Raw genomic sequence first — 20,040 nt, 5'->3', positions numbered from 1 at the left:
AAACATGGATGTTTTTATTACATAGAGTTTTATGGACCCCTACTCGATTACAAAAAATAGATAGTTCTAAATCTAATAGATGCTGGCATTGTAAGATAGAAATAGGGACACTAGATCATTTAATCTATTTTTGTCCCTGTATAAATGCTTTCTGGAAAACAATTTGGCCCCAAATTAATATATTATTAGAAAATCATGTTGGACTTACATATGACACAATTTTATTTGGAACAGCAATGAGAACACAGAGTCCAATATCAGCAAATAATAATAAACTTTTATTGATATTAACAGGGGTCGCCATACAACAAATTATACAAAATTGGAAAGATTATACAAAATTAAATTTCACTTTTTGGTGGAATTCTATTTGCCATATATATAAAATGGAAAAAGCAATAGCGTTACAACATGGTTATATTAAAAAATTTAATAAAATCTGGGTACCATTGGCTTTTTTTTCTAAAGATCAGATATCATAGCACAAGGATAGAACATATAAAAGGGTTAGGGTGGGTATAAGAATAGATGATATATAATTTATTACAATGGGGGTTTTCTATATGTTAATATTAAAATTATTGTTGGATATTCAAGTGTTTATTGAAAATTATATGTATTATATATTTATCACTTGATGTAAGAAATTAAAAATGAATAAAGAATTATAAAAAAAAAAAAAAAAAGGAATAAAAGGACATTATGCAGTAAGTACACAAAATAAAGGGATTTAGCTCGGCAGCAGTTTTCAGACAGATTGCTTGATTTTATACACATTTCTGTGTCTAAAAAACCAAACAAACAACAAGACGTGTGACTGGTCATGTGAAAGATGTCCTGCAGAGAACTGTGGACAGACAGAATTCAGTTATTCTTCACTGCAATCCAAAGAACTGCTGGAAGTTAAATACAGCTGCCATTTTATCAGTTTGAAGTTATAGGACGTGGTGACTAGAAGCCTCGGGTACCCTCTGGTGCTGGTGTGTGGATCTGAACCTAACAGATTTAGTAATGGGGTTCAATTAGTGCTCAAGAAATAGATCCATTTGTCTCCCTCTGCCTCCTAAGGTTCAATTGTTCTAAGGAGCCTTAGTGGGATATTAAGTATTAAAATCAAATTTGAATTACTGAGTGAAAAGTAAAGTGCTGCTGCAGTCAAAACAGAATCTGACTTTTTACCTCAAATGATTGCCAACCACAATAAAAATCTATTCCCTTCCAATGCACAGGGAGCAATATTGGTACTAAAACTGGAGAATACACTTGAAAGTGGAGAAAACCAGACCTCAGTTCAAGCCAGTAACGGCTAGAGAGCCACTGCCAGAGCCAGAAAGCAAATGCAGTTGATCCGCAAGAATCGTAGGTCAAAGAAAAAAAACTCTACCTGTCACAAAACCACCTCCCTTGCATCAGGAACAATGAAAAATGAAGAGATCAGTGAGAGGCATTTTCAAACACTGTGTCAAAAAACAATATTTCCACCTATTCACTCAGAGCAAGACAGAGGCCCTATTAGCAGTTGCCATTGATGCAGAAAAGGTTTTTGACTGAATAGAGTGGAACTATTGGTTTCATATCTTTCACTATTTTGGTTTTCCAGAATCATATATAAAATTAATCAAACCACTATATACATTTCCCTCAGCAAGAATAGCTGCCATTGATGAATTGTCAGACTCCTTTACTTTATATAAAGGTACCCATCAGAGCCTTTGTTTAATTTAACTGTAGAATCTTTATTAAAATTAGGAAATCTTCACAGATTCTAGGAATACAAGTCAAATGATATAGAATTAAAATTATCTACTTATGCAGATGACATTCTATGATATTTATCCAACCCACAAAGTTCTTTAATAAAACTTATTGAAATAATCTTGTTTTCTCAAATTTCAGGTTACAAGGTGAACTGGGATTAAGCTGAATTAATATCACTTAACAATTACTGTATATACTCAATATAAACCAAGATTTTGGGCCCAAAAATAGGGGTCTTGGCTTATATTCGGGTCATTGCCCATCCACACCCCTCCTGGACTTGTTGCAGGCCTCCACCGGGCCTGCCATATGGCCTGGTGTGGTGGGCCGAGACAGGAGGGATCCTTCCTGTCCTGGCCAACTCTGCCAAATTTTTTTTTTTTTTACCGCCCTCCTGATTCCCCCGCATACCCTTTTGAATCCCTGGTGGTCTAGCAGTATACTGGGCAGAAGCAAGCTTTACGCGCTCCTGCCCCATGCTGAGCCCCTCCCTGAATGGCTACCTTGAGTTCTCATTGCCCAGTGGTGTGCCGGCAGGAGCGAAAACTCACGACAGCCATTCAGGGAGGGGCTGAGTGCAGAAAGCTTGCTCCTTCCTGATACACCGCTGGACCACCAGGGATTTTAAAAGGTATACGGGGGGGGGGGGAGGCAAAAAAATTGGCAGAGTTTGCTGGGACAGGAGACAGGAGGGATCCCTCCTGTCTCGGCCCACCCCACTAGGCCATACAGCAGGCCCGGAGGAGGCCTGCAGGACATCAGAAGTGAGAGGAAATAGGACAGGGAGGAGTGCTGGGTGCAGAGTCGGGCAGGGAGGGAGGAGGGACAGGATGTAGAGCCTGGTAGGGAGTGAGGGGGTCTGGGTGAAGGGCACATGAATATTAAACCCCCACCCCGTCTTATATTTGAGTCAACCTTTTTTCCTCCTTTTTGTGGGTGAAAAAGTGTACCTTGTCATACTTGGATTGACATATTTGAATATATATGGCACTATCTCCCATTCAATATACATGACCTTTTACATGTGTTAAGAATATTAAATACCTTGGTTTATATTTTGGCAATGATCTAACTTCTAAACTCAACATCTCAAAATTTATGGATAAAGTAAAAACAACTATGAATTCTTAGTCACCTCTGCATTTGTCAAGGTGGGAAAGATTAGACTCCTTAAAGATGACAACAGTCTCCAAAATACCATCTACTATGTTACTATACATTTCGAATATGTTCCCAATATTATTCCCTCTTACATTTTACAAATCTTTGGAAACATTAATGACAAAACACCAAGAATATCCTCAAAAAAGCTAAAAAATCCAAAATCAATGGGGGAGTTAACTTCCCTGTGAAGTAAATGCTGCTTATTTACCTCATTGGAATCACTACGAGATGGCATTGTATGTTCCAAAACAGACAATATTTTTTATTGTTAGTATAAAGACTTACAAAATTTTAGCAGCAAAGGCATAGCAGAAGAAATATATTGTCAGTTCAGAATATGCAATGGAGAGTAAAACTTACATCCATATGCCTAGCAGGGGGCTAGCATGTCCCTGCTGGCATACCCAAGTGAATTTCTCTCTGGTTTTACCTGTGATGCATGGATTGTTATATAGAGAAATTCTTCCTTTGTTTCAAAAAGCACATCCCCGAACTCTGGTCATGTACTTCCCTATTGGTACAAAAATGTATACCTAACTATTCCTCCCCCCAGTCCACGCCTCTCTCACTTCCCCCCCAGGAGGGGGCCCCGAGCAGAAACAGAGAATTCTTCATGAACTTTCTTCCTCCAGCTCTGAGATCCTTATCACCTTGCAGATGCTAATTTGTGGTTTTACAATTCTGTGCATCTTCAGGATGGTGTCCTTGTAGATAGTCTTATGCAGGAAGTTGGCAAGGGTGACCTCCAGCACCCCAGCTGTGCTTGGTTCCCATAACTTGCTTCAGAGACAGGCCAGCCTGGGTAAGAGTTCTGTCTTGGTATCAGGCTCCTACGTCTCTTACTTCCCTATCATCCTGCAGGGAATGTTGCTTGTTATAAATGTTTTATGGCTTTCCAGGGTGCCTGGCATATGTGAAGTCATATAGCACTGATAACAGCTCAGCAGAATCTTGGAGAAATATCCTCCCCGCAGGGAATGGAGACAGGAACTTTGTAGCAAAGGCCAGCTGGGTTAGCATTTCAAAGGATACATGTGTTCACAGACAGCAAGGTACAGGCTGGGCCAGGCTATGGGAAAATATATGTCTGTAGTGTCCAGCATACACAAGTGAGGTCAGTATGTCCAGTTTATCCATCTGTATGTCCAGATTATCCATCTCACCTGATCTCTTGTACTATCACAAAGTATGGTTAACATGTACAAACCCCATTTCTTCGTAAAGATGACTGGAAATTAAGCAATCAATCTTGTATCCTATACCACTACTACCAATCACTTATATAGCACTGAAACGCGTACGTAGCGCTGTTCATTTTTACATTTATAGATGTTCCCTGCTCGGAAGAGCTTACAATCTAACTTTAATTAAAGCACCAGGCGTGTCTTTACCAATATTATTTTCTAATCTTATCTTAAAAGGCACGTAAAGAGAGAGAGAGAAAACAATTACCAACACCCTGGTCTAAATCACTTTACTTCACTATCTGGTACAATCCAAATATACTAATAGGAAAAAAAAAATTCTTAGCAAATTTGGCAATCTTCTAATATATGGGGCTTAAATGACCTCCTTATAACTAATACTAATCCTCCATGGAAATCTTTTGCTGATTTACAATCATACAATCATACAATAATACTCAGTTATATAAATGGATTCAATTACTACATTTTCTTAAGAAAGTAACCACAGAAATTAAGGACTTAAGCACTTTTTCTTCATTGATCATTTATTGCAAACAATTTATGTCACGGGTCATATAGCATCTCATTTTTACAAGTTAATGAAGTCTTTATTTTCTGAACCTTTAACAGGGCTACAACACAAATAGGAAGAAGATTTGCAATACAATTTCTCTAATAGTGATTGGGAGAATTTTTGGAATTAAACTTTTTGCCTCATCAAGATCAGCAGCTCTTACACATAGAAACATAGAAAAATGACGGCAGAAAAGGGCCAAAGCCCATCAAGTCTGCCCACTCCAGTGACCCTTCCCCCATGAGTTTGCTCACCAACCTCCTGCCCTTACCTCATTAGAGATCCCACATGAATATCCCATTTATTTTTGAAATCTGCCACGCTGTTGGCCTCAATCACTTGCCGTGGGAGTTCATTCCAATGATCGACCACCCTCTCAGTGAAGAAATACTTTCTGGAGTCACCATGAAATTTCCCTCCCCTGATTTTCAGCAGATGCCCTCTGGTGGACGAAGGTCCCATAAGATGAAAGATATCCTCTTCCACCTCGATACGACCCGTGATATATTTAAATGTCTCAATCATGTCCCCTCTCTCTCTTCGTTCTTCAAGTGAGTACAGCTGCAATTTATTCAGCCTTACTTCATACGGAAGATCCTTGAGCCCCGAGACCATCCTGGTGGCCATCCGCTGAACTGACTCAACTCTCAGCACATCTTTCCGGTAATGTGGTCTCCAGAATTGAACACAATATTCCAAATGAGGTCTCACCATGGACCTGTACAGTGGCATTATGACCTCTGGCATCCTGCTGATAAAACCTCTACGGATACAACCCATCATTTGCCTTGCCTTGGAGGAAGCCTTTTCCACTTGACTGGCAGTTTTCATGTCATCACTAATGATTACTCCTAAATCCCGTTCTTCCGTGGTCCTAACTAAGGTCTCACCATTTAATGTGTAAGTCCTGCACAGATTTCTTTTACCCAGGTGCATCACTTTGCATTTTTTAGCATTGAAGTTGAGCTGCCAGGTTGATGACCATTGTTCTAATAGTAGTAGGTCCTGCGTCATACTGTCAGGCATAGTGCTTTTACCTACTATGTTGCACAGTTTGGCGTCATCGGCGAACAATTATATTTTTCCTCTGAGCCCTTGGGTCATATCACTTATGAATATGTTGAATAGGATTGGACCTAAGACCGAGTCCTGTGGCACTCCACTGGTCACATCTGATGTTTTGGATTGGGTACCATTTACCATCACTCTCTGAATTCTACCGCTCAGCCAATCCTTAACCCATGCAGCTAGTGTTTCCCCTAATCCCAGCGATTTCAACTTGTTCAATAACCTGCGGTGTGGGACGCTATCAAAAGCTTTGCTGAAGTCCAAATACACTACGTCCAGGGACTCCCCGGCATCCAGTTGTTTTGTTACCCAGTCGAAGAAGCGAATCAGATTTGATTGGCAGGACCTGCCCTTGGTAAATCCATGTTGATGGGGATCACGTAGATTTTCTTCATCCAGGATTGTATCAAGTTTCTGTTTGATCAGTGTTTCCATGAGTTTGCATACTATGGATGTGAGACTTACCGGTCTGTAATTTGCCGTCTCTGTCCTGCAGCCCTTTTTGTGGAGTGGAATAACGTTAGCTGTTTTCCAGTCCAAGGGGACTCTTCCCGTGCTTAGGGAGAGATTGAAGAGCACAGACAATGGTTCCACCAGGACTTCTCTCAACTCTCTGAGCACCCTGGGGTGTAGATTGTCTGGTCCCATGGCTTTGTTCACTTTGAGTCTTGAAAGTTCGCAGTAGACGCTACTGGGCGTAAACTTGAAGTCTTGAAACGGGTCTTTATATACAATGTTTTGTATATAGCTCATAAATCATGTTGGACACCAATTAAGTGACACTATTAATCCATCACTTTCTCATTCCTGTAAAACTTGTAAAACTTAGATACAGTAAAGCATAGGTTGTTTGAATGTAAATTTGTTCAATCATACTGGAAAGAAATTTGGAATACTATTCAGTTTTTAATTTGACAACTGAATTAATATAGAGACCTATTATTTTGCAATCTATATGTTTCCAACATAAAGACAAGTTCCTGCTCAACTGGAAAGTACACAGGTGAGGCTGGGCTCATTTAGAGCACTGGTCTTTTTTTTTTTTTTAGTTCAATCATCTTTATTGACATTTTAGAATATACAACAATCGGGCAGGAATGACCTACAAGCTAAGTCAATGGTAGAAATACAATCTGTCATTCATGCCCCAATACAGAACAATAGGAAAGAGCACTGGTCTTTGATCTAGGGGTCACCGCGTGAGCGGACTGCTGTGTACGATGGACCACTGGTCTGACCCAGCAGCGGCAATACTTATGTTCTTAACATAATCCTAAACTAGCAACAATGCCTATTGTTAGATTCTTTGCTATCCAAAATTCATTCCATGCAATGATGGCTTGACATATTGATACAAAACTTATTTAACCAAAAAATCCTTTTTACATTCCAAAAACACTGACAAATGATCTAGTTTAGTGTTTCTCAACACTCGGTATGCGTACCCTTAGGGGTACAAGGGCCGCTTGTTGGGAGCATACAGCCTGGCCACTGCAGAAGATATTCCCTGCCCATCAGTAGCAGTCGCTGCCCCCCCCCCCTTTCCTGGAAGCTGCTGCCAGTGATCCCTCTCTCCCTGCCTGCCACCCCTCATGCTGGAAGCCGCTGCTGGGGCTCCCTCCATGCTCACCTGCACCCCCCACCAAAGCCGACCCAGTTACTTGTTGGAGCCGCACTTGCTCCCAGCAAACTCTGTGGAGGAATGGCACAGGCAGCGACTCACACTCTGCACGTAAGTAGCTGACAAGGAAACCTCCTCCAACATCAGAGTTGATGTCTGAGGGAAGACTTGTGGGCCAGTCACGTGCAGTGTGTGAGTTCAATAGGGGCAGAGGGAGCGAGTGCGGCTCCAACAAGCAATTGGGTTGACTTTGAGGGTGGGGGGGTTGGCATGGAGGAAGGGATCCCCGGCAGCAGTTTCAGCGGTGGTGGGCAGGCAGGGATCCCTGGCATACAACTTTTGAAGGCAAAGGCTGGAAGGCAGGGGGGGGGGGCATGAACTCGACACGGAAGGGAGAGGGCATGAACATGGAACAGAAGAGAGGGAGGAAGGGGGCACTAACTTGGGGACATAAGAGGGAGGGAATAGAAAGGGAGAATTGTTGGGCTTGAGTGTGCAAGTGAGATATGCACATGGCAAAAGGAAAATTGTGTATATATATAGAGAGAGGAGTGAGGTAGAGATGCATGGGGAATGGAAGGATGAGAGGGAGAAATGTTGGATATGCTGGTGGAGAGGGACCAGAGGGACAGATTGAAGGGGATGTAAGGTGGAGGAATGTTGGACATGTGGCATGGTGTTGGAGAGGGGTGATATGTTGATGCGACATGTATATCATAAACAATTTGATTTCTATATGTAAGTGTGTAACTTGTTTTATAATGTGTTTTTGATGTGATGTTAAATTTTATGTCTTATTTTGTATATTAATATGTAACTTGCCTTGGATAATAACGGGGGTAAATAAACAAAAAAATGGGGCTGGTGGGCAGTGGTGTAAAATGCACATAATCTGGAGGATGAGAGAGGGAGAAATGTTGGATATGGCAGTAGAGGGTATGGGAGAGATGCCCGGATCTCTCAAGACAGATGGACAGTGAGAGAGAGAGGGAGGCATATTGCCAATAGGGGTGGAAGAGAGGAAGAAAAGTTGGACTCAGGGAGGGACAGAGAGAGATGTTGGTTGGGGAATGGAATGAGGTCTGGAGGAGAGGAAGCAGAAATAAAGAAATATTGAATGCACAATCCTAGGAAAAATGATTTTATTTTCAATTTAGTGATCAAAATGTGTTCATTTTGAGAATTTATATCTGCTGTCTATAGTTTGCACTATCTTTATCTATTTTAAAGTCAATCATCTGCCTTGACCTCTTTGAAAAAAACACAAAAATAACATTTTCTCTGCGTACAGTGTGCGTTGTATTTTTTTTAAATTTTGTGGTTACCATTATGCATTAATAAGATATTGTATGTATATGAAAAATGGATGGAAGAAATTATTATGAGGGTGGCGCTTGGGCGGGGAGGGGGGTACTCGTTGGTAAGTACTTTTTTTAATCATAATTGTTGTAATAGCAAAACTTGTGATATTAATTTTGATGTTTATATTGTTTTTTGGGGAAAAAATATTTTCTCAATAAAAATACAAACGCTCCAAAAAGTTGTGCAATTTGCAGGCTTTCCTGCATTGGCAATCCGAGACAGCACCTTCGGGCCACCGTAGTTCTGCGCCACACTTCCGCAAACAGTACGTCCCTCTTCGCGATTGGTGCGCTGCTGTCGCGGCCTCTGATAGGTCCGAGCCCTTCATATCCCAGAGTGCCCCGGCCGTTCGCTTCCTTTTCTTTGCGGCCATTTTCTCCCGCATAGGTAGGGCGGCGCGTTTCTTTCGCTACAATCCGTAGGCATCCTGCGTGAGCGGTGGGCCGGGTCCCCTCAGGCCGGTGGGCCGGACGCGCTGAAGCTGGCGCTTTGCGGAGCACCGGAGATGGGGGGCGGCCGGTGCTGGTATCCTGGGCTTCGGCGGCCTTGGCCTACCGGCGGGGGCGGCCTGGTGAGAGTAGAGCCCTTTAAATAGGCCAAATGTGGGGGGATGGGGGAGGGGAGGAAGCTCTTCTGCTTTGCATCTAGGCAGGGGTCTCAAAGTCCTTCCTTGAGGGCCGCAATCCAGTCGGGTTTTCAGGATTTCCCCAATGAATATGCATGAGATCTATTTGTATGCACTGCTTTCATTGTATGCTAATAGATCTCATGCATATTCATTGGGGAAATCCTGAAAACCCGACTGGATTGCGGCCCTCGAGGAGGGACTTTGCCACCCTGCTCTAATTATACTATGCACAGACATAGAGGGGTGTATGTGTGTCTGATTTAGACTTCTACTGTGCCCAGACTGGGGATGTAGGTGCACATACACTTCTCTCACTGTACTCCCAATTGCGTGGGAACTCGTGTCTACCTCTGTTCATATACTGTGTATATTTACATGTTGAAGAGTTGTGTGTCTGAGTTATAGTTCTATTGCAGGGGTCTCAAAGTCCCTCCTTGAGGGCCGCAATCCATTCGGGTTTTCAGGATTTCCCCAATGAATAGGCATGAGATCTATGTGCATGCACTGCTATCAATGCATATTCATTGGGGAAATCCTGAAAACCCGACTGGATTACGGCCCTCAAGGAGGGACTTTGAGATCCCTGTTCTATTGTGTATTTCCACTGGAGGGTAGAGACTGACAAAACTGTGTGCAAACATTACATTTGTTTTTATATTGTGGATACACCTGGTAAGGGCACCCTCCTTGAAGATACTTTTGTTACTGTGGTGTTGATATATAGGCCTGGCTATACTGCTAAAGATTCATCCCAGCTTCAAGAACTGACAGTCAGATGATGATAATTTCTCCGGAATCTCTGTACCTCCGTGATGATTCACTTTGAACCCTTTTCCAGCTGATGACTGTAGTTCTCAAGGAAAGCTGTTTTTGATAGGAACCTGATATTTTTGTGTCCTTTTGCTTTTTCGTTTGCTCTCATTTCACCTTAGAAATGTATTTTTATTTTGTAGCTTACTGCATCTGTTTTTAAAATGCCTTCTGTGGACTTCTGCTATTCTTCCTGTGTGTGTTGTTTCAGGGAATTAAGCCACCATGGCCCCCAGTCGAAATGGAATGATCTTGAAACCCCACTTCCATAAAGACTGGCAGAGACGAGTCGCTACCTGGTTCAACCAGCCTGCCCGAAAGATCCGCAGGTGAGGGTGCCAAAAGCTGACTTTTTAAAAATTCTTATTGCTTAATACTTAGGCCATTTATCAATGCTTTGCCCAATTTGCTATCACTGGGTTTGTGTGATTATTCATAAGGTAAAGCTGTATATCTCTATTATTCCAGCCCTTAAGTGTTTACAATACTTAAAAACATAAGAATAGCCTTACTGGGTCAGACCAATGGTCCATCAAGCCCAGTAGCCCATTCTCAAGGTGGCCAATCCAGGTCACTAGTACCTGGCCAAAACCCAAGGAGTAATGATATTCCATGCTACTGATCCAGGGCAAGCAGTGGCTTCCCCTGTGTCTTTCTCAATAACAGACTATGGACTTTTCCTCCAGGAACTTGTCCAAACCTTCCTTAAAGCCAGCTAATTTAATTCTAATCCAGAAAAATTGAACTAGGTGCATTTCACAGTATCCTATTGCCTTAGTCTTCTGTTCCTTGTTTAATTGAAATCAATTTTTATTGAACAGATAAATAAACACAGCAAAGAAGGAACAGGTTGTGCTGAAAATATACAACTCCTCCCCCCCTCCACTCCCAGCCTCCTCCCCATCCCACTCCCCATCCAAAGCCAGCCCTCAAAAATAAGGAACAACAATATGCAAGACCAATAACAGGCAAATGCTCAACTCTGTGCCACTGGAGAGGCCTGGATAGCATAGGCCAAAATACCGTGCAAACAGAGCCCTGTACTCTGAGCCCTGAGAAGAAAATCAAGGCCTCCCCCTCCCCCCCACACCCCCAAAAAGAGAGAGAAAAAAAAACCCCCAACACAGCACCAAGAACAAACAACCAAAAGTAAAGTGCATAAACCACAAAAAGAACAGAGGAGATCCATAGCCGGGGCTTCTGTTCCTTGTTAATTGTAATATTTCTTATTGCTAACTGTTATGTATGTTACCTGGGTTCCTTGGGGAGAACAGGATATAAATCGAATCGATCAAATAAATAAATGTCGTCGTTTCCCCCCCTTTTATATTTGTGTGAACAGAAGTGCAGTAAGCACAGTGAATGAATTGATATTCAGTGAGCAGAGTGGTTCATACAGCTAGGCAGGTAGTTTCCAGATTTGCAGTCAGGTAATGATGCTGGAATTCACCGATTCCCATGTTGAACACTTTAACCACAGGCAACACTCGGATGAGACATGCTTAGCTAGCACTCGTGACAAGGTTTTGAATGTTCACCTTATCTGTGCATTCTTTAATAGCATCTTTTTAATACCTCTTTCAAGATATTTTTCTTTTGAGCCTGCTTGATCCTGAAATTTTGTTTTAGAAGCCAGGATTTGATGGACTCCCAGTATCCTGCTGCTGTGGGAAGTGTAGAAGAATTGGACCCTTATTGTTCAGTTAGCCATTGCCTATAAACCTTTCGCTCACTGTCCCAGTCAATTGGGTCAGCAGTATGAGGTGAACAGTGACACCTTGGGCTGCATCCTCTGCTGTGAGGAACCAAATATAGGATCTGAAGCACAGTGTGTACCATAGGTACCATGAAGTTTCTAGCAGATGTTGGAACTGGGCAACAGAAGGATTCGGCTTGATGCACTTTTCACCTTATGTAACATAACATTTTATTCTATTTATTCCATTTTCTATACTGTTCTCCCAGGAGAGCTCAGAACGGTTTACATGAGTTTATTCAGGTACTCAAGCATTTTTCCCTGTCTGTCCCGGTGGGCTCACAATCTATCTAGTGTACCTGGGGCAATGGGGGGATTAAGTGACTTGCTCAGGGTCACAAGGAGCAGCGTGGATTGAACCCACAACCCCAGGGTGCGGAGGCTGTAGCTTTAACCACTGCGCCACACTCTTATTTGTATACTGCAAAACCTTGTAGTTCTATTTGGTTAACAGGGTAAAAGAAGATTGGATAATCAAAGTGAAATACAAAACATCAAACTGCAAAAAATTTTACAAATAAATAAGTTTTCAACAGTTTCCTGAAATGTTGGGAAAAAAATCCCCAATTTTTAATAACTGGACAGAGAATCTGAGGTCCTACTTTTCAATTCTGTCAGAAAAGAGGCTGGGACTTTTTGAGATGGAGGAAGAAGACGTTTGTCCTCGGCCCCAGTCCTTTTTGCACTAAATTTCTTTCAGATGAGAGGTTGTCTTGCTTTGTTTATGGAGAGCCCTTTATCTGGGACCTCACTCTCTCTCCAGTTATTAAAAATTGGGTCCTGAACACTCCTGCCAATATCCAACATTCAAACCTGGATTTCCAATGAACTTTCCTGCCAAAATTCAAATTCATGATCATCAGACTTCCCTGTTCTCAAATCAGGTCAGCCCACAAACTTTACCGCCCAAACATTCAAATTTCTCCACACACAGACTGCCCTGTTCTCATTCAGGTTCATGAACCCACAAAAAAAAAAAAATATATATATATCTATCTATATAATAAAACCGTAGGCGGCGCATGCGCAGTCTTATCGGCGTGCTTCCGTGATCCGTATGTCCGTGGCCGCCAAGACTGCAGCATGCCCCGCTCTTTCTACGGCCCCACGCGGCACTTCACTCCATTTTCGCCAGAGCGGTTTGCCCAGATAGGGGAAGCTGAACAGCTCACTCCCGCCTCTGCTCGACTTCCTGTTCACAACCTCCCCCCCCCCCCCAAAACAACCGCATAGGAAAAACTCACTCCCTGCTCTCCTGCCACGGCGTTTGCTTCCTCTACTCGGCACGGCGCTTTACCCGGCAGACATTGAATAAAAGGTTGCCTCCCCCTGCCGCTCTGAATACCTGACCGGCTAACTTTAAAACCGCGGCTGCAGCTGCTTTGAAGAAGGGCTTTGGTAGAGGAGCCAGCCAGACCGCGCACTCACAGTCTGCCTGTCAGTGGCGGTTCCTCAATCTCGCCTCTGCAGTCGGGTGGTGAGGGAGGCGGGGAAGGCAGCCGCTGCTCCCGGAATCCACTGTTGTTGCCATTGCCGCCACCTCCTCCTCCCCGGCCTAGGTGCGCAGCGTTGGGAGCGGGGCCCGGCGACGGATGCAGCAGTAGTGGCGGCTCAGGGGGGGCGGTGATGGCGGCGATTCCTCCCGCGCGGGGAGTCTCTGGGTAGGTTCAGGGATGCGCGGGGTATGTTCAATAATCACCCATACCCCTAAACTCACACGCAGCCGACCAGCACGGAAGCCCCGCCCGGCTCCTCCAGGCCAACGACGCTCACAGGCCTAAGTCGGCCAGCCAAAGCAACGGATCCGATGCAGCAAAAACGGCCGATCCCCTAGCAAGTAGCCTGCATGCTGCTCCCGAAGCTGTAACTCAGGTTATTTCAGTGAAAGTGTGAAGGGAAAAGGTGGAGAGATAGAAAGCAGAGAAGCTGCAGAAATCTCTCTCTCTATCAATTTCTCTATCATTAAACAACTTTCAAGATAGAAAGCAGGGAAGCTGCAGAATTTTATGACTTTTATTATGATTTAAAAATCCTGAACTTTACTTAAGTCCTTTCTTTGCAGTTTCCAAGTATCTGATCATTTTAAATGTATTATTTTAAAGTTTCCTTTTCAGTAGCAAAAGGGGGCCAGGGAGTGGTGTGCTGGGTGCAGGGAGCAATCTTTATTTGCTTTGGGGAGGATATAGAAGGGGGCCATAGAGAAAGACAAAGAAAGGCAGGCAAGTGGCCATGGAGACATAAAGCCAGACAGCGCACGAGAACGAAAGACAGTGGGCACGGAGAGAGACAGAAAGAAAGAAAGACAGACAGACAGGGGACCAGATGGAGAGAGACAGACAGAAAAAAAGACCAACAGAGGGAAGGAAAGAGACAGAAAGAAAGACAGACAGAGGGAAGGAAAGAGACAGAAAGAAAGGAAGAAAGAGACAGGGGCAGAGAGACACACAGAAAGAAAGACATATATTCTAGCACCCGTTAATTTAACGGGCTTAAACACTAGTATATATATATTTATATAGACACACTGCAGACCTCAGCATAACCTGAAGAAAATGTCAGTTCTTTCTACACATGCGGCAAGACCTGGAAACCTGCTACAATCATGACGCCAGCTGAGGTGGCCTAAGAGAAGCAGCATAACATCTTCCTGCCTGCTGTCAGTGGAAAACTGAAGCAATTGAATCAATAAGGTCTTATGATAAACGTCAGACATGGAGGTGTTTACATTTACTTCAGTTTATCATATGACCTTAGTGGACAGCATCCCCTCATCCGTGAATTGCTTTATCCCCTATCTTCTCCCCCATGCTAGAACACAAAAAAAAATCCCCCAAATTAGAGATTGGAATGCAGTTTAATTATTACATTAGATATGCCAAAAAAAATTCACATGCATGCAGAATTTTGATTTGTCATCCAGAATGTGCCCTTGAGTGCTACAGGAAGGTAGTGGCTATGAGGATAAGGTGATGACTATTGCAGCAGCTCTGGTGTTTGTGAAAAAATGGCGTCATTTGGTATCTTAACTTGTCTATTTCTATGGACAGGCGGAAGGCACGGCACGTAAAGGCTCGTCTGATTGCACCTCGACCGGTGTCGGGGCCCATCCGCCCAATAGTGAGGTGTCCCACTTTCAGATATCACACCAAAGTTCGTGGTGGCCGAGGATTTAGCTTGGAAGAATTGAAGGTAAGTGTGGAAATGCTCAGAATAAACCTTTACAGCAGGGGTATCCAACCTTATCCCAGGACAAGCAGGCATGATATTCTCACATGTGGGTGACGTCATCTACGGAGCCCCGATGCGGAAGCATTTTCAAGCAAACTTGATTGAAGATTTAAGTTTGCTCTGCTGCTCCACGCATGCGTGCCTTCCTGCTCCACTAGGTCTCCAGATCAAAATTTTCCGCGAGCCTAGAAGACGTGTTTTTCAGGCTCTGCCCCAACTGCCTTCTAGCACCGCGATTTTTTCTTGTTTTTTCACGATTAAGTCGCTGTGCGCGAATTCCTTACCTTTTTACTTGATTCCTGCTTCATTTTCAACGACCCGGAGGCTTCCGGGTCCCCGTGGCCGCGTGGCTAATCGAGCCGCGGCTACTTTCGATTTAATGTCCCGGCCTTTGACCGGCTTTAAAAAGTGCACCCGGTGCGAGCGGCTTCTTTCTCTCATAGATCCGCATCGCCGGTGCATCCTTTGTCTGGGGGCGGCTCATCCAACCGACTCCTGGCCCCAGTGCGCTAATTTCCAAAACCGGGCCCTCCGCCGAAGAAAAGCCCGCATGGCGGATCTCTTCACCCCGGACCAACCCTCCACCTCGGCCTCGAGGTCGGCCCTGGCCTTGACCTCGGCCCCGGAAACCTCGGCATCGCCTCGAGACTCGACCCCGAAGCCCTCGGGACAACAGAAAGCCTCGGCTCCGGGTAAGTCCCCTCTTCCCTCTTCAGGTTCTGTAACAGCGAAGAAGCCAGCCTCGGGGACAACGGCGACGCATGGCGGAAGCCCCATGCTTACAGCCCCGTCTAAGCCCTCCAAGCCTTCGGGCCGTGCCTCCACCACACGGGAATACTCTGATACGAGGTCGCCCCCGGTGGGGCGCACCGAGGCAGTGGACATGCCTTCGATGTTGTCCGTGCCCGTCTTCCAAGACCTACTCCGAGCGATGATCACGTCGGAGCTGTCCGCTGCAATGGCCCAGTTTCAATCGGCCTCGACCTCGAATGTGCCAGACCAGCCTGAGCCTCATACCGAACAACCTCGAGGAAAGGTGCGCAACCCTCGCCGCATCCCATCCTCCTCGGACTCCTCGCCGAGACGCCCGAGACGTTCCCCCTCTGCGGACCGCCGAGGGGCAAAACGTCGGGCTAGAACGACAGAAACCTCGAACCGCCGTACCTCCAAGAAGGCCCGAGGTTCACCAACCCTACGAGGCCGTTCTCCCACACCTCGTACAGGACCACTAAGGGTGGCTGAGTTATCACTCTCCAACCCGCGCATCCTCCGAACTCCCCCTCGGACGCATTCTCCGAGGGAGTCCGGATCGAGGTCACCAATCCGACATCGATCGGTACCCCTAACCCCGGCATCGTCTCCGAGGGGCTCCTCGAGACGCCGAAGATCGACAACCCCGGAACACTCTCACAGTGCTTCCCCAGCCTCGGAGCATGGATCAGAGCATGAACCTCGATACTCGAGGGAAGCCTCCTTATCCTTCTCCACCCGACGAAGGTCTTGTTCCCCGACCCCGCACGGGGCCCCGGGGACATCTCGCCCATCCTTCACTCGCTTTGTCCAGGACATGGGCCACGCATTGGACTTAGACCTCCAGTCCGACTCCAGATACTCTAAAGAGTACCTGGCGGAGCTGGATATGCCATCACTGCCCAGAGAGTCCCTTCGCTTACCACCTAACCCGGTACTCCAACAGGCCTTCTTCAGGAACCTGGAGACCCCCTACATGGTCACGGCCGTACCCTCCAAAATGGAGGCCAAGTACCGCACAGTACCTTACCCGGGATTCGAGCAACCACAGCTCTCCCACCAATCGCTGCTAGTGGAATCCTCCTTGAAAAAGGCTCACCCGTCCCGGGTCTCAGCAGCGGTCCCCTCAGGCCGAGAAGGCCGAACCCTGGACAAGTTCGGCAGGAGACTATACCAAAACGCAATGATGGCCTCTAGGGTGCAAAGCTACACTTTCACCTTCACATCATACCTCAAACACCTCATTGGACTATTGAGAGCCTTTGAGACTGACCTACCGGCCTCCCGGCAGGGAACGTTCGGCCTACTCTTAGAGTCCCTCTCCAACCTGCGCCTTCATCTATTCCACGCGGCCTACGATGGCTTCGAACTCTCCTCCAGAGAAGCAGCCTTCGCTATCGCCATGCGCCGACTAGCTTGGCTGCGCCTGGTCGACATGGGCCCCAACTTACAGGACCGGTTGGCTAACCTCCCCTGCGTGGGAAAGGAATTGTTCGATGACACTATTGAGGCGGCGACAAAACGCCTCTCCGAACATGAACGCTCGTTTGCCGCCCTTGTCCGGCAAAAGCCCAAACCGCCAGCGCCCAGGCCATACAGGGCCCCTCCGCGCCGCTACCCACAAAAGTCCACCCCTGCTTTCTCGCGGCCCCCATCCAGACGTCCGCAAGCCCATCACAGGGCCATGCCCAAGTCTCAACCGCCCGCGACCACCAAACCATCCCCGTCCTTTTGACGGGACACGCGGAAGGGGGCGGGCCCCCTCCGCCATAGTCCCAGGCCGCCTTCCCATCGGAGGTCGACTCAAAGCCTTTTACCCTCGCTGGGAACAACTCACGTCGGACACATGGGTCCTTGGCGTGATCTCATCAGGGTACTCTCTCAACTTTCGGGCCATTCCCCCGGACAATCCCCCAAGGAATTGCCCTCCCAACCGGACTCAGCTACCTCTACTCCTCTCCGAAGCTCGAGACCTGCTTCGCCTGAGAGCAGTGGAGAAGGTCCCCCCCGACCAACGGGGGAAGGGCTTCTACTCCCGCTACTTCCTGGTACCGAAAAAAGCGGGAGACCTACGCCCAATACTAGACTTGATTCGCCTCAACAAATTCCTGGTACGGGAAAAGTTTCGGATGCTCTCACTACCAACACTCTACCCCCTGATCGACGAGGGCGACTGGCTCTGCTCCCTCGATCTCAAGGAGGCGTACACACATGTCCCAGTGCACCCCGCTCACCGCAAGTTTTTGCGTTTCCAAGTAGGGGACTGGCACCTACAATACCGAGTCCTCCCCTTTGGACTAGCATCATCACCTCGGGTCTTCACCAAGTGCCTCGTGGTGGTAGCAGCAACCTTACGCTCCCAGGGCCTCCAGGTATTCCCCTACCTGGACGACTGGCTAATCAAAGCCCCGTCCAAAGAAGGGGTTATCTCAGCGACCCAACAGACTATTACCTACCTACAAAGTCTGGGGTTCGAAATAAACTTCCCAAAATCTCAACTACGCCCCTCGCAGTCCCTACAGTTCATCGGGGCCACGCTGGACACGGTTCGCCTCCGTTCCTTCCTCCCCCCTCCGCGCCTGGAGGCGTTAGTAAGTCTGAGCCGAATGATCTCTCGGCTGACCTCAGTATCAGCCCGACAGATGATGACCCTCCTGGGCCACATGGCCTCCACCGTCCATGTCACACCCTTCGCCCGCCTCCATCTGAGAATCCCTCAATGGACCCTGGCGTCTCAATGGCGTCAAGACCGGGACCCGATCGACCACTCCGTGACAGTGACTCCTTCATTGCAACGATCGCTCCGCTGGTGGGCCGACTCTTCAAATCTTTCCAAAGGTTTGCTCTTCCTCACCCCACCCCACAGCAAGGTACTCACCACGGACTCGTCGGAGTACGCTTGGGGAGCCCATCTGGACGGCCTACGCACCCAAGGAATGTGGTCAGCACAAGACCGCCGCTGCCACATCAACGTGCTAGAACTTCGGGCCATCTACCTCGCAGCTGTAGCCTTCCAACATCTGCTCCGCGACCGAGTGGTTCTCATCCGAACCGACAATCAAGTAGCGATGTACTACGTAAACAAACAAGGGGGCACAGGGTCTTGGCCCCTTTGTCGGGAAGCCCTGCGCCTCTGGAAATGGGCAATCTCCAACAACACCTTCCTTCGGGCGGTGTACATACAGGGAGAACAAAACTGCCTGGCGGACAGACTCAGCCGCCTCCTCCAGCCACACGAGTGGTCACTACACTCTCAGGCCCTACGAGGAGTGTTCGAACGGTGGGGGACGCCTCAAATAGACCTGTTCGCGTCCCCTCACAATCACAAGCTGCCTCTCTTCTGCTCCCGGATATACTCCCCGGACCGGCTCGAGGCCGACGCCTTCCTCCTCGATTGGGAGGGAAGGTTCCTGTACGCGTTCCCGCCGTTTCCTCTGATACTGCGGACGCTTGTCCACCTGAAAACAGTACAAGCCACCCTGATCCTGATTGCCCCTCGCTGGCCACGCCAGCCGTGGTTTTCCCTTCTACTTCAACCCACTGCCTCTGCCTCTGTTTCCCTCTCTACTGTCACAGGGTCAGGGTTCACTGTTACATCCCAATCTTCAATCTCTTCATCTGAATGCTTGGTTTCTCTCCCCCTGACTGCTCTCCCCGTGTCTCAATCAGTCAAGGAGATATTGGAGGCCTCTAGAAAAACCTCAACGAGAACCTGCTACTCCCAAAAGTGGACCAGATTCTCAACCTGGTGCTCCTCCCACAGCCAGGACCCGGTGTCGGTCACCGTCCCCCTGGTCCTTGACTATCTACTTCAACTATCTCATTCCGGCCTAAAGACCAACTCCATTCGAGTACACCTCAGTGCGATTGCGGCCTTTCATCAGCCCCTGGAAGGGAAAGCCCTCTCGCTCCATCCCTTAGTCACTCGCTTCATGAAGGGCCTGCTGAATGTCCATCCCCCTCTCAAACCTCCCCCGGTGGTTTGGGACCTTAACGTGGTTCTGGCTCAACTAATGAAACCTCCATTTGAGCCCCTAGACAAATGCCATCCAAAATTCCTCACTTGGAAGGTAATTTTCCTACTCGCGCTCACGTCCGCACGGCGGATTAGTGAGCTACAAGCTCTGGTAGCGG

At 46.8% G+C, this 20,040-nt stretch overlaps 1 protein-coding gene and 1 non-coding gene across 3 annotated transcripts in view; both read left to right on the top strand.

The window, feature by feature from the left end:
* The first annotated feature begins 9,030 nt into the window (after positions 1 to 9,030).
* RPL13 (ribosomal protein L13) overlaps positions 9,031 to 20,040 on the top strand; it is a 41,606-nt gene continuing 30,596 nt past the window's right edge. Inside the window, exons 1-3 of one of the 2 annotated variants that reach the window (XM_033942736.1) lie at positions 9,031 to 9,121; positions 10,384 to 10,501; positions 14,976 to 15,117. In XM_033942736.1, the coding sequence (XP_033798627.1) occupies positions 10,398 to 10,501; positions 14,976 to 15,117 (246 nt within the window). In that variant the 5' untranslated portion in view covers positions 9,031 to 9,121; positions 10,384 to 10,397. Of the gene's footprint in view, positions 9,306 to 10,383; positions 10,502 to 14,975; positions 15,118 to 20,040 lie in introns of both variants that reach the window. The other variant, XM_033942737.1, reaches the window with a different exon arrangement.
* LOC117360176 lies at positions 10,139 to 10,218 on the top strand. The gene has a single exon (XR_004539383.1). It is a non-coding gene; the product is annotated as a small nucleolar RNA MBII-202 (small nucleolar RNA).

Source organism: Geotrypetes seraphini, chromosome 4 (assembly GCF_902459505.1).
Source record: "Geotrypetes seraphini chromosome 4, aGeoSer1.1, whole genome shotgun sequence".
NCBI lineage: Eukaryota > Metazoa > Chordata > Amphibia > Gymnophiona > Dermophiidae > Geotrypetes > Geotrypetes seraphini.
The sequence above is the reverse complement of the archived record's forward strand: the minus strand, read 5'-3'. Positions and strand labels throughout refer to the sequence as shown.